This window comes from Miscanthus floridulus, chromosome 8 (assembly GCF_019320115.1).
Source record: "Miscanthus floridulus cultivar M001 chromosome 8, ASM1932011v1, whole genome shotgun sequence".
Lineage (NCBI taxonomy): Eukaryota > Viridiplantae > Streptophyta > Magnoliopsida > Poales > Poaceae > Miscanthus > Miscanthus floridulus.
This window is the reverse complement of record NC_089587.1, coordinates 74342032-74356782: the sequence shown is the minus strand read 5'-3', so window position 1 is coordinate 74356782 and position 14751 is coordinate 74342032. Positions and strand designations below refer to the sequence as shown.

At 46.6% G+C, this 14751-nt stretch overlaps 1 protein-coding gene and 1 pseudogene across 1 annotated transcript; both read left to right on the top strand.

The window, feature by feature from the left end:
* The first annotated feature begins 299 nt into the window (after positions 1–299).
* On the top strand, positions 300–8896 carry LOC136476696 (uncharacterized; annotated as a pseudogene).
* Positions 8897–11589: 2693 nt separating this feature from the next.
* LOC136469403 (EPIDERMAL PATTERNING FACTOR-like protein 3) lies at positions 11590–11964 on the top strand. Its single transcript, XM_066467609.1, has one exon. It carries the CDS (start codon positions 11590–11592, stop codon positions 11962–11964), a length of 375 nt encoding a protein of 124 aa, XP_066323706.1.
* Positions 11965–14751: the final 2787 nt, after the last annotated feature.

Genomic DNA, 14751 nt, shown 5'->3' with positions numbered 1-14751 from the left:
GGTCACAGCAATTGATAGCCCAGCTAAGAGCTGGAGTTGGTGGTTAGCAGAGACTCGTGGATTTGCAGAGTCGGACCCTTTTGGCGGACACGAGGAATTAAGCTGTGGAATTTTTTTCTTTAAAAAATGACCCATTTTCATTGTGGATTTGCCACGTAATAATAACCTCCAAAAGGACCAGGGCCGCGCCGGGCGTACCGCTTGTCGCCGAGCGCCGTGGACGGCTCCCGTCGCCGCGCAGCTCGCCGTCGTAGACTGGGGAGCTACAGCGCCGACCGCCGAACCGACCGCGCCTCGCCACCAACTCTGGTCCTCTCCATCCCCAACCATTCGCCTTGCCGCCGCATCCAATCATCGCGCGGTCTCGTACCCGGCTACCCGAACGCAGCAGACTTGCAGCGCCACCAGAGAACAGGCAGCTGTGAGCTCTGAACTACTGCTAGTAGATGGGTTACGGGTGGAGGGGCATCCTGGGCTTCGACTACGGCATCGTGCAGGCGCCGCTGGGCCCCGACATCTCCGGCCCCGAGCTCGCCGCCGCCGTCGCCAACGCCGGCGCCATCGGCCTTATCCGCCTCCCCGACTTTGTACCCACGCCTTCCTCTTCTTCTCTTCAGTTTTCTATTATGTTTCCTCTGTTAATTACTGTATCTCAGCTGATCAATGGCTGGCTACGCTGCTGACTGCACGGCAGCCGGCGCCGGATTACGTGAGGGAGCTGATACGGAAGACGAGGAGCCTGACGTCCAGGCCGTTCGGGGCGGCCATCGTGCTCCCGTTCCCGTACGAGGAGAACCTGAGGGTCGTGCTGGAGGAGAAGCTTGCAGTGCTGCAGGTCTACTGGGGTGAGTTCCCCAGGGAGTGGGTCCAAGAGGCGCACCGCGCCGGGGTCAAGGTTTTGCATCAGGTGAGACAATTTTTTATGCAATAATTGAAAAAAAGGAAAACCATCTTTGCTTCATACTCTCGTGATATTGTTCCAAACTTCCAGTTTACCTATTGTGATATGCCTGTCGTGCTATTGTTGTTGATTTACAGTTTAGAAATCCCAACTGTTGGTAGGGGTGATGCCAAGATGGAGTGTTTATCTCAATGTGTGTGGTTAGGCTGTCACACTAAATTTTTTTTTTTCACAACCGTGCCTTGGCACATTTTTCATTAAGAGAAAATAGAGTTTTTAAGAGGAAATAGAGTTTTCGCGAACGTGGTTAGGCTGTCGCACCGGTGGTGCTCATGGAATGGAGCAGGGTCCAGGGAGTTAGCATTGAAAAGTCCAATTAAAATTTTCTTATAGAGCAGCAAAATAAGTACTTCAAACTGCAAATGACAATATCGTAGACCCAATATCGTGTGAAATCTCTGCAAATTAGGCTGGCTAATCTTCATGTTTCCTTAATGAGTCTTCATGCTATCATGTCTAATTTCTAGCGGAACTTCCCATTTCTCAAATCAAGACTGGGCCAATTATGTTTGAAATGCACACATGATTTATTTTGCTTCGTCTCTGCATACACATATTTGTGCCCAAGAAAAATGTTTGCAAGCTTATTGAAATTCTTCTAAGGAATGGAAGTCGTTTACCTTTAAGAATTTTAAAAACTATACCTTACATGTTATTTGAGTTTGTTTGATGTGATTCTTGTATACATAAATCCTCCTGATCAATAGTCAATACATGCCATAAAATTCAACATCAGTGGAAATGTTTTGATGCACAATAGGTACATAATCTGTGTTAAGGTCTTTACTGCTCTGCAATGGTTGGTTTTTGAAATTTGGCATGCTTCTGGAAATGTTTATTTTGTATTCATTTTTTACTGAAAAAATTGTCCAATATTGTGCAACCAATTTGACAATCAAACTAAGCTGTGCCAATTTTTTGCAACATTTGGTATGGCAAATTTCATCAGTGGACAATAATCTTTGTTTTTTTTTTTTGAGACCACAAAGGTGCATGCTTCTTTGTGATGGTGGCATGAGAACCCCAGTCCTTGTAAATTCATGACATTGTTTTAATTGATTGCTTCTTGAGTTTAGACTTTTTGTTGATATCCAAACAGGTCGGCAGCCTTGAAGAGGCAACAAAAGCTAAAGAAGCCGGTGTAGATGGAATAATTGTTCAAGGGCGTGAAGCGGGGGGGTCATGTAATTGGTCAGGTAAATGTAAATCAATTAGCTTCAGCTTTGTTGAAGTACTGTTGGGCAATCTTTCAGTAAGCATACCACCGGCCAGTATTTGCTACTGCTAAAGTGCTATATGCAAGGCTTGATACAGATTAGGGCCCATGGTCTCGTCTCTAGTAGCATAACATGCTCTTATAGTCTGTGTCCTTTTAATTGCCTTTTCTCATGAATATTCTCTCGGTCAGCTTCTATTTGGAAAAGCAGGAAGGATTGATTCCACTGTTGCCAAGAGTAGTAGATCTTGTTTCGAACTCTGGCATTCCAGTTATTGCTGCTGGGGGAATTGTAGATGGTCGTGGCTATGTTGCTGCATTGGCACTTGGTGCTCAAGGTGTTTGCTTAGGAACAAGGTATTCTCTTAGTCTCTTGTATTTCGATACGAGGATACATCAACACAGAGCCTTTTATTTGTAGTTTGCATAGGTAATGCTCACATTATATCGCTCCTTGAACATTCAGATTCCTGGCTACTGAGGAAAGCTATGCACATTCTATTTATAAGGAAAAGGTAATTGAGATGAGTCGCACTGACTATACAAATGTGTTTGGGCGTGCTAGATGGTCTTATGCTCCACAACGTGTCCTGGAAACACCATTCTATTCTGGCTGCAAGAATCTCCCAGATCAGGAAATAGAGGAAAATCAACCCATTATTGGGCACTCTATCATCCATGGTGTGGTATGTATTTGAATATTTGATTTGTCTTGAATTTTTTTTTGTTTCCCCGTCTCCACGCGTGCTAGGTGGGCATCATGGGAGTCGAGTCGGTTGTTCATGGTGGTGAGCTGGCCCAAGATGCGATCCAACTTAGCATCCATGGCCGCAGGATCGAAGGTGCCAGACATGGTAGTCGATGCACCCGTGAAGGTCTCCGATACCAAATTGATACGGCGCCTGCGATGAGGTGAACGGAGAGGAGAGTGGAGAAGTCTGGACTGGGAATTGGAGCGCAAGGGTTAGCGAGGAACGTCGGCGGTGGGTTCTTCTCCGGTGGGCGCAGCTGAAGCGCTCGACGCCACCGTCGAAGGGAAACTCCCACCCGATAATCAGGGAGAGTTTACTCCTTCTTCGATAACGATTACAATCTCCTAAGGTGCCCCTTTATAGTATAGGTGCACTTTCCTAAACAAACTCCAATCTAATCTCTTAACCAATCTAATCTCTCCCTGATCTAATCTACTAAAGAGTCCAGCCTAGCCACGGCTTGGGCCTGCTGGCTGGCGCGATCGACACCTATAGGTGCGTCCAACAAAGGAGTCTATAACAGCTTACTTTGTAAAAAAAAAGTGTTTTTCATGGCTTTTCTTCTTCACTTATTCTGGCCCTGGTGTGTAAATTATTTCAATCGCGATACTACCTCCGTCCTAAAATATAAGGGATTTGAGGCTGTCCTAAGTCAAACTATATTTTAAGTTTGAACATTTTTCTGTAAACTTAGATTTTGAGGACGGAAAAGCTTGTCCAACACCGGTTAAGATGGTTTGGACATGTCCAATGGAGACCTCCAGAGGCACCGGTGCGTAGTGGAATCCTAAGTCAGGATAGTAACGTGAAGAGAGGCAGAGGAAGACCGAAGTTGACTTAGGTAGAGGCAATAAAAGGAGACTTGAAAGGATGGAATATACCTAAAGACTTATCCTTAGATAGGAGTGCTTGGAAAATAGCTATTCATGTGCCTGAACCTTGATTGCTTCTGCTGGGTTTCAACTCTAGCCTACCCCAACTTGTTTGGGACTTAAAGGCTTTGTTGTTGTTGTTGTGTCAGATTTCAGGACGGAAGTAGTAATAGAACTGGTGCTTAATGAAAGCTCGGATATCAGAACCTTAGTAGCCTCGTTGCAAACAAAATACATGAACTCTGGCAGCCATATTAAAATAGCCACAATAGTACGCAGAATTATATTTGTTCAATATTCTCCTGCGTATTTGCGAAAAAAAGAATTATTCAATATGATAAACCTCAAAACTTCCTTTTAGGTTTTCATCAGTCAAAAAATCGGTTCTCTGTTTAGGTTACGTTTTCATGAATGAGCATCATTCTGCTAAATGTACCTTGGGACATGGTGAGAGTTGGTAATTAGCTACTTTGCTTTGAATCAAAATGGTTGCTTATAATGCTGTTTTTCTAGTACTGGATATCCATGGTTGCGTTCAAGTCAGTAGTTGTAGCGGTGTGGTAAAGCATAAAGCTATTTTACTTTTGCATCTGGATTCGTGGTATCTCAGCGTGGACTATTTGCCATTCTTTGAACTAATTATTGGCTCATAGTATTTAATCTATTTTTCCTTGAACCAAAAGGTTTTAGTGGAAGCCAAACGTTAATACACTGCACATGATGGATCTCACTATGTATAGTAGCTCGGCTATTGCAACTTGAATCACATGTTTTTACTATGAATCTCAAAAAAGGAATGGGCTACTAAGCAGAAATGTCTGTTTCCAGCACAAGGATATTCATCGATTTGCTGGTATTGCTCCAAACCCCACCTCGACAGGTGATATCGGTAGCATGGTCATGTATGCAGGTCAGAGTGTTGGGTTAATCACAGAGATCATACCAGCCGGCGAAGTTGTCAGAAGGCTGGTCGCTGAAGCGAAGGATGTCATCAGAGAAAGGCTTTCTGATTTCCAGTAAAAGTCCTCTAGGACTGAAAGTTTTATCTATAACAAACGCATGATGCACTTGTAAGTAATCAGCAATCACAACAAATGATAAATATCACCAAGGTATCCTTTCTTTTCTATGACGACAATGTCCGTGTATTGTGTAGTGGCGCAACATTATGGGTGCGGTGTTTGCTTATTCATGCTGTTTGTAAATCATGGGTTCATGGCTAACATGCTCTAGTAGCATAACATGCTCTTATAGTCTGTGTCCTTTTAATTGCCTTTTCTCATGAATATTCTCTCAGTCAGCTTGTATTTGGAAAAGCAGGTAGGATTGATTCCACTGTTGCCAAGAGTAGTAGATCTTGTTTCGGACTCTGGCATTCCAGTTATTGCTGCTGGGGGAATTGTAGATGGTCGTGGCTATGTTGCTGCATTGGCACTTGGTGCTCAAGGTGTTTGCTTAGGAACAAGGTATTCTCTTAGTCTCTTGTATTTCGATACGAGAATATATCAACACAGAGCCTTTTATTTGTAGTTTGCATAGGTAATGCTCACATTATATCGCTCCTTGAACATTCAGATTCCTGGCTACTGAGGAAAGCTATGCACATTCTATTTATAAGGAAAAGGTAATTGAGATGAGTCGCACTGACTATACAAATGTGTTTGGGCGTGCTAGATGGTCTTATGCTCCACAACGTGTCCTGGAAACACCATTCTATTCTGGCTGCAAGAATCTCCCAGATCAGGAAACAGAGGAAAACCAACCCATTATTGGGCACTCTATCATCCATAGTGTGGTATGTATTTGAATATTTGATTTGTCTTGAATTCTTTTTTGTTTCCCCGTCTCCACGCGTGCTAGGTGGGCATCCTGGGAGTCGAGTCGGTTGTTCATGGTGGTGAGCTGGCCCAAGATGCGATCCAACTTGGCATCCATGGCCGCAGGATCGAAGGTGCCGGACATGGTAGTTGATGCACCCATGAAGGTCTCCGATACCAAATTGATACGGCACCTGCGATGAGGTGAACGGAGAGGAGAGTGGAGGAGAAGGCTGGACTGGGAATTGGAGCGCAAGGGGTAGCGAGGAACGTCGGCGGTGGGTTCTTCTCCGGTGGGCGCGGCTGAAGCGCTTGACGCCACCGTCGAAGGGAAACTCCCACCCGATAACCAGGGAGAGTTTACTCCTTCGATAACGATTACAATCTCCTAAGGTGCCCCTTTATCGTATAGGTGCACTTTCCTAAACAAACTCCAATCTAATCTCTTAACCAATCTAATCTACTAAAGAGTCCAGCCTAGCCACGGCTTGGGACTGCTGGCTGGCGTGATCGACACCTATAGGTGCGTCCAACAAAGGAGTCTATAACAGCTTACTTTGTAAAAAAAAAAGTGTTTTTCATGGCTTTTCTTCTTCACTTATTCTGGCCCTGGTGTGTAAATTATTTCAATCGCGGTACTACCTCCGTCCTAAAATATAAGAGATTTGAGTCTGTCCTAAGTCAAACTATATTTTAAGTTTGAACAATTTTCTGTAAACTCAGATTTCAGGACGGAAGTAGTAATAGAACTGGTGCCTAATGAAAGCTCGGATATCAGAACCTTAGTAGCCTCGGTGCAAACAAAATACAAGAACTCTGGCAGCCATATTAAAATAGCCACAATAGTACGCAGAATTATATTTGTTCAATATTCTCCTGCGTATTTGCGAAAAAAAGAATTATTCAATATGATAAACCTAAAAACTTCCTTTTAGGTTTCATCAGTCAAAAAATCGGTTCTCTTTTTAGGTTACCTTTTCATGAATGAGCATCATTCTGCTAAATGTACCTTGGGACATGGTGAGAGTTGGTAATTAGCTACTTTGCTTTGAATCAAAATGGTTGCTTATAATGCTGTTTTTCTAGTACTGGATATCCATGGTTGCGTTCAAGTCAGTTGTTGTAGCGGTGTGGTAAAGCATAAAGCTATTTTACTTTTGCATCTGGATTCGTGGTATCTCAGCGTGGACTATTTGCCATTCTTTGAACTAATTATTGGCTCATAGTATTTAATCTATTTTTCCTTGAACCAAAAGGTTTTAGTGGAAGCCAAACGTTAATAGACTGCACATGATGGATCTCACTATATATAGTAGCTCGGCTATTGCAACTTGGATCACATGTTTTTACTATGCATCTCAAAAAAGGATTGGGCTACTAAGCAGAAATTTCTGTTTCGAGCACAAGGATATTCATCGATTTACTGGTATTGCTCCAAAGCCCACCGCGACAGGTGATATCGGTAGCATGGTCATGTACGCAGGTCAGAGTGTTGGGTTATCACAGAGATCATACCAGCCGGCGATGTTGTCAGAAGGCTGGTCGCTGAAGCGAAGGATGTCATCAGAGAAAGGCTTTCTGATTTCCAGTAAAAGTCCTCTAGGACTGAAAGTTTTATCTATAACAAACGCATGATGCACTTGTAAGTAATCAGCAATCACAACAAATGATAAATATCACCAAGGGATCCTTTCTTTTCTATGACGACAATGTCCGTGTATTGTGTAGTGGCGCAACATTATGGGTGCGGTGTTTGCTTATTCGTGCTGTTTGTAAATCATGGGTTCATGGCTAACAGAAATAAAATGAGACTACCAAGGTATCCTGTCTACCAAAATCTTTGCACTACTACGATGTACTCCCTCACCCTGGGTACTTTATTGATGTTAGTAACTTTTATGGTCTTCAGGTCATTAATATTTTTTTTACATAATCTTGCACTATATCATTGTACCAAAAGAAGTTACTTAAGATTACCATATTATGAAGCACTTCTTATGATGAATCCAATGACAATTTACGCAATCTATAAATGGTTTTAAACATAATTATTGTCATTTTTGCAAATATTGACCACGCACACCCTGAAGGCTGAAGTTAACTGTGTTCTTTGCTTTATTTTAGTTCCAACTCTGGGCAAGCTGACCAGTCACCATGTAGTATGCATGAATGATGAGTCTAGCTCTGGTGGACTAGACTATTGGTCTAGTATCTATTCATTCGTACAAAGTTTGGATTTAGCTGGGTGTTGCAGATATATTGCATATGGTGTGTCGAAAAGCCATTGATGTTGATGCCATTGGTCGGCTCTTCCACCCACCAGCAGCTTGCTCCAGCTCTGGACCACTCGCAATTGAGTGCCCATACCCGTTGAGCTTCTGACCAGATCATGGGGGAGGTGAAGAGAAGGATTACAACAAAGGTACCAGGACAGTGCTATTTTCGGGGCCACTCTGATTTGTTGATTTGGACACTGACATGGATTTGTCCACAGGTAAATTCAACCATATTGGAATCATGGCATGTGTCTGATTGATGAACAATGAGGGCAAGTAAGTGCTCCGTCAGTCAATGGATCTATGTATATGAGCTGAATGAAAGAATGTTGAACGGCATCAGACGCAGTACTTGCTTTGCATTGCTTCAGGATGGATGGATACTGGAGGGTTATGCAGTCATGGCATCGTTTCCACGATTGCTTCTTTCTCAGTACTAGGAAGCAATGCAGCCTTTTATTCCTTGTGATGAGAAGATCCAGTTCGTTCATGACTGCTCAAATAAAGATAGCCTCAAACACAAATGATGGTGTCTAGCTCCAGCGAGAGTGCTCGGCCCAGATTCAGACCTACCTACTGAAAGCTTGGCCTTAGCTTGACTGTTGTGACCATAATGTTAGGATATGTGGAATATTTGAGCCAATAGCAAATTAAACCCTTGGAGACGAGAAGGACCCCACATTCGGCTGTAGGATAGGAGACTGTTTCTGTACCCGTGGTCAACTGTCTGATACAGACTGTAAGCACGTAGCAGTGGAAGGAAGCTACTGCAAGGGTCTCCAATACTCTTCCTGGTTGCTACCGTCAGCACGGCTACTGTATACGAACAGCGTTACAACTAGGCTGGCTGATGTTTTATTGGTGTGCGTCCTCCTTGTAATCTTGTTCAACAGCAATACTCTACGCTCTTTCATATACTACTACTATACTGTGCTGTACCAGGGAGGCAGGGAGCAGGAAGTGGAGGAGGCCAGGCCCAGTTCAGAGTCCAGAAATGCCTCCTGGTTTTTCACCTGCCTCCTTGCATGCATTACATCACCTCTACGGCTCTACAGTCCAGAGGGTGCAGCAGCAGAAGCGTGCGTGGACCAAAACCTCTTTAATAAAGGAGCTAGCATGCACACAGAAGAACGTGGTCACCACCGTACGTACCTGATGAAGATTGTGAAACTAACTAAACCTTCGTTCCAGTGCTAATAATCGCGCGCCTAGCAAGATGGACCAATGCAAATAATGCTTTGTTTTGAACAAGTTAAGATGTGTTGCTGATCGAGTGCTTTAGCAAGCAACCAGCAAGCACATGTCAGTCACAAATATACACGGCGCTCGATCGCCTGTCGCTACCAACTCATTTGGTCAGTGTTGTTAGTAGATCCTGCAGGAGACCTGGACGATGTTGTCACAACTCAGGTGCACCGGCCACCTGCCCAGCTGATGAGTTGGGCATGCAAGACCACAAATGACTCACATGCATGCATGGATGAGGATCCTTTGGTGTTGACGTGAAGCGTCCATCAGTCGCATTGCATTGCGTCGCATGTGAGGCGCGAAAATTGGATCTTGTGGCCGGCTTCTTCCCGTGTTGGCTGGCTCCTCCGGCCTGGCAGTCAAAGCCCCGGGCACCGTGCCTGCCCCCAGCCAGACCACAGCAGTGGCAGTCAATCACCGAGCGGCGACGACGTACGGGTAATAATTTGGTAATCCTGGAGACCTGTACACTAGCGCAGCGCATGCTGTAGGCTGTAGCCGCCTGTAGCTAGCAGCTACTCTGCTACAGTACTAGTGCACGTACTAGTGCGTGGTATACGTACTACGTACAGCTGTGGCTGTTCGTTTCACTGTTACAGCGGCGCCCGCATGCAGTCCTCCTGGTGGGCTGCGGACTCAGCACTGCTACCTGCTACAGTAACGTTCCTGCACAGCTAGTGCTGGCCCTCTCTCCCTCCTGGTGGGCTGGGACTGGGTTTTTACTTGCATCGGCAGGAACAGTCAGGGGCCTGATCTCGCCTTCACCTCACATTGCATTATACATGGCCAACCGGACCGCACAGCACGGCACGGCACTGGCACGAGCACGAGCACGAGCACGGTCAGGCACGGCACGGCTAGGCACGGCACTATGTGGCACGGTGGCTTAACCGTGCCGTGCATAACAGTGCCACCATGCCGAGACCTTGGCCCAGGCACGGCCCTATCGGCGGTGAACCGTGCTGTGCCGTGCTGTCGAGCACGGCAGCCTGGCGTGCCCGCTCCGCCGCCTGTGCTCGCCCGTCGGCGTGGGGCCACGTCGCCGCCAGCGCTCGCCCTCGCGGGGCCGTGCCACCGCTTGTGCTCGCCCGCCGGCGTGGGGCCACGCCGCCGCCTGAGCTCGCCCTCGCCAGGGCCGCGTCGCCCTCTGCGCTCGCCCTCGCCGGGGCCACACTCGATGCCGCAGAGAAGGCCGGATCCGAGAGGAGGGGGCCGGATCTGGGCCATGGCCGCCGGATCCGCCCGCCGCCGCCGTGGATCTAAGCACCGGCGAGGGAGAGGGTGCGCCACTCCATGCCATGGATCCGGGCGCCGCAAGGGAGAGAGGACGCTCCGCCACGCCGTGCCAGTGAAGCCGCTCCACCGCGCCCGGCGCGCTGCGCCCGCGAAGCCGTACCGCCGCGCCGCACCCAGCTCGCGAGGCCGCGCCACCCAACTCGTGAGGGAGAGAGATGAGGGAGAGAAGAGAGTGAGAGGTGGGGGAGAGGAGAGATGCATGAGAGAGGGGAGGGAGGGAGTCATGGCACGAGGGAGGGAGGGGGCCGCGGCCTCGTGCCGTTTGCGGTGCCCAGAGAAGTGGGCGGGTGAGAGAAGAGAGAGTGTGGAGCTAGGGTTTTCAGTTCCACGATTATATATGACTTGATGTGAATCTAACGGCTCTGGTTTAGTTAGAAGATCCAACGACTGATGTTTATCGGGCCAGCATAGTGCCGGCCCATGTAGCATGCCGTGCCCGTGCCGGCACTATGGGCCAAAATGACGGTCCAGGCACGACACTAAGGCCGGGCCGTGCCAGACACTGGCACGAAGGCCGTCGGGCCGGGCCATTCCTGGACCATGCTATTTAGTGCCGTGCTTGGGCCGGCCTATAGTGTCTGGGCCAAATGGCCAACTATACATTGCATCAAGCCTACTATACTAGGGGGCAGGGGGGAAAAGACCATGCATGCATGGCACGGCAACGACCAATTGAAAGAAGATGATCGAGAGAGAGATGGGACTTGCTGGGTGACGTCCTGGAAAATTGTGCCAACGTCTACGTGACTACGTATATGTACGTGGTGGGCATGGCATGGTATGTACGTGTATGGCCGTATATATATGGGGGTTAGACGTAGTAGTACGTCGTCCCTGGCCCTGGCCGTACGTGCAGGTGCCCTTCAAAATTTGCCGGCCCTCCGGCGGCTTCCATCTTTCTCGGTCGGTTCTCCACCTTCCCTGCACCGCACAGCCAGCCTGCAGAAATCAAATATATAAAAACCAGTTCCGGCCGGAAGCTCGCTCACGCACTCCCTCACCTCACTCACCGCGCCCGCCTCACTGCTCGCCATTCCTGATCTTGAGCCAAGCCAGCCTGCAGCTTCCATCTTCTTCCTGTTGGTGGCCAGCGACAACGCCCACACGCGCGCTGCGTGCTCCTGTCCTGCTCAGCATTGATTCGGCCGGCCATGAGGAGGCCAGCAGCAGCAGCGCCGCTGGCGCTCCTCTTGTTGCTTGCCTTTGCCCTTCTCGGCGCCGGCGGCTTATTGCTTCTTCTTCATCAGGTCCAAACCACCAGCTGCGGCGGCCTCCCAACAAAGGCAACAAAGACAAGGCAGCTTCTTCCTCCTCATCCTGCGCAGGGGCGGCGGCGGCTGGGCGGCGGCGCCGGGGCGGAGGAGAAGGCGCGGCTAGGGTCCAGGCCGCCGAGCTGCCGCGGCAAGTGCAACGAGTGCAGCCCCTGCGCGGCCGTGCAGGTGCCCGCTCTGGCTACCACCACGCTCTCCAACTACAAGCCCATGGGGTGGAAGTGCCAGTGCCGCGACCGCCTCTACCAGCCCTGATCCATAATCCATCCATCCCCATGATCACACGATCGTCGTGTCGTCGTATATACATTCGTTCTTGCTTCTTCCACGTCGTCTCTCCACCGTCGTCCGTCGTCGTCTATGATGTCCATGGATATATATGGTCGTTCCTTCATTTCCCTTTCCTTCCTTGTTCCATTGCGTCTGTGTCGGCGCGGCGCACCCCGGCAATGCATGGCCTCTCCAGCTACATTTATTAATTTTTTGTTATTAGCCTGCGCTGGTTCCTTCTCCTCGATCCGATCCTTTCTAGTAGCTAGTAGGAGTAGTACGTACAGTGTACATTGTTGTTCTCTCTTGCTTGTCCAAGAATCTAGCGGTCGGCTGTACCGTCTGGGTCAGTTGGTGGTCTCGATCATCATGTATGTACATGTCGGCGGGTAGCTAGTAGGAGTATGTGTTCGTTGTCCACCGGCGAGCCGGATCATCATGTTTAATGCTTCTGGCCTCCTGTTTTAATTTGGCCCTCACAACTCAATACTGCTCCGTGGTTTAGGGTGTGTTTGTTTTCTCCTCCTAAAATTTAGTCTGTGTCCCATCGAATGTTTGACACATATATGGACACATGCATAGAGTATTAAATATAGACTAATTATGAAACTAATTGCACAATTTACGACTAATTTGCGAGACGAATCTTTTAAGTCTAATTAGTCCATGATTTGACAATATATTGCTACAGTAAACATATGCTAGTGACGGATTAATTAGGCTTAATAAATTCGTCTCATTGCATACTAACAGATTCTATAATTTATTTTTTTATTAGTATTCGAATACCCCATGCAAAATCTTCACGTGACACCTCCTAAATTTTAGTCACCGAATCCAAACACTCCCTTAATCTGCACGAGGACATGCTCTTCAAAACGTACTATAACTTTGTTTATGCTTTTTTATGAAACAACCTTTCAAGACAAGTTCATGACTGCCTAAGTTTCTAAACAAAAATGGTCCTGTTCGTTTCGTTGAAATTTGGTTGCTGATAAAACTGATTTATTATGATTTATTATGAGAGGAAAATATTGTTCTTTCGTTGAAAAGTAACGCTGAAAATCAAGGCGAATATGTACTTTAAATGTTATTTGTAGCTAGTCAAAGTTTTGTTTGACTCGAACCTTCTCAGGACGTCAAGTATTTGTTTTTTCTAACGAACAAGCACTGACAATGCATGTTTTTTATCAATAAAAACAACAGCCACAACAATACACATCTTGCACCACAAGCCGCCACAACTCTAAACCACATCCGGCCGCTGCACCAATATATTACCAATAGAATGTGGCCCCGTTCGGATGGTATGGTTCTGAAGAAATTTGAATAGTTTAGAGGAATTCTAGATAAATTTGTGAGAGAAAAATACTGTTTCGAATAAAAAAAGAAACGAATCAAGCCAAATTTAAGAACACACGAACAGGGCCGCAAGGGCTGGATGCTAAACTTGCGAGCCATCGACGTCCAAATGTCCGTCGGGCATCGAAATAGCCAACGCAAATGCAGGGCCAATCGTCTCCACTACCTAATGTTGATTTCACGGTCAAGTGGGGTGCAAGTGGTCCTCAAAGACTCCAGTCATACCTCTTCCTTGTTAAAAAGTGAGAGAAACAAACCGCACCACAGCAAAAAGCAAAAAGTTCACACAATCAGTCTGTTCGTTTGTTGGTTTTAGTCAGAGCTTATCAGCCATGGTATAGTATTTTTTTCTCATAATAAACCAGCATCAGTCGGACTTATCAGCCCAGAAATCAACCGTAGTACTGTTGCAACGCCACACTCTAAGTAGATGGGATAATTCCATAGATTCAGACCCTTTCAAGGCTGCCTCGTAACATCACTATGAAAACACAATGCCTCGCCACATCCGCCTCTAACTCCACACATTGCTCTCGTCACCTTGAAAGATAGCGCATGGGGCCTCGTCGCAGTTGTTACTAGATTCCACATCACAGATCTATTTCCTATATTGGCATCAACATGGTGTGCAATATAGGGCGGTTGGAAGCCTGGATGACTTGCCTAGTAAAAAGTGTTGTCTGAGAGTTACCTAGAAATTTGAAAAATTTTGCCTGGCCAGGCAAGCTGAAAGTTGACTGTTTGGTTGGAAGTCTGGCATGAAAAAGCTAACAAATAAATAATGAATGTTTTCTTGTCTAATGAAGAAGCAATCAATTTATTTTCTTAATCAGTAATACCTTAACTAGACACACGAATAAACATATGGTAATAAAATAAAATAGATGAGTGCATTTTTCTTACTTTACATATGATTAAAATTAACAATTTAGAAAACCTGTTTTATAAAGGTTAATATTATGCTTTACTAATTTAAATTCAGTGAGCTATAAGAAAGATCAGTTCTACTGTTACTGTTACTGTTACTGTTAATGAAATTAACTATGATAATGTCAAAATGTAAATTAATACGGAGAAGCAAATGCATCAACGTTGTGCTTTTGAGGACCGTATAGGAAATAATTAATCACAGTTAAATGCTTCAAGCAGCGTCGCCCCCTGCCAGGCGACCTCTTTTGCTCGCCTGGGCCTGGGCAGCGTTGCCTGGGCTGGCACCATCTCAGTCCTTCAACCAAACGAGGAACCAAACAGGCCCATAATGCTGCCCACAACCCAAAGCTCTCTTCGACAGTCAAGCCGCCACGCTAAAACCTTGACCCAAGCACATGACATTCACCCTCGCACTAGCACGCCACATTGATGCTTGCGCCGTTTTCTGATGATGTCCTACGCCAAAATAACCTTTGCCAT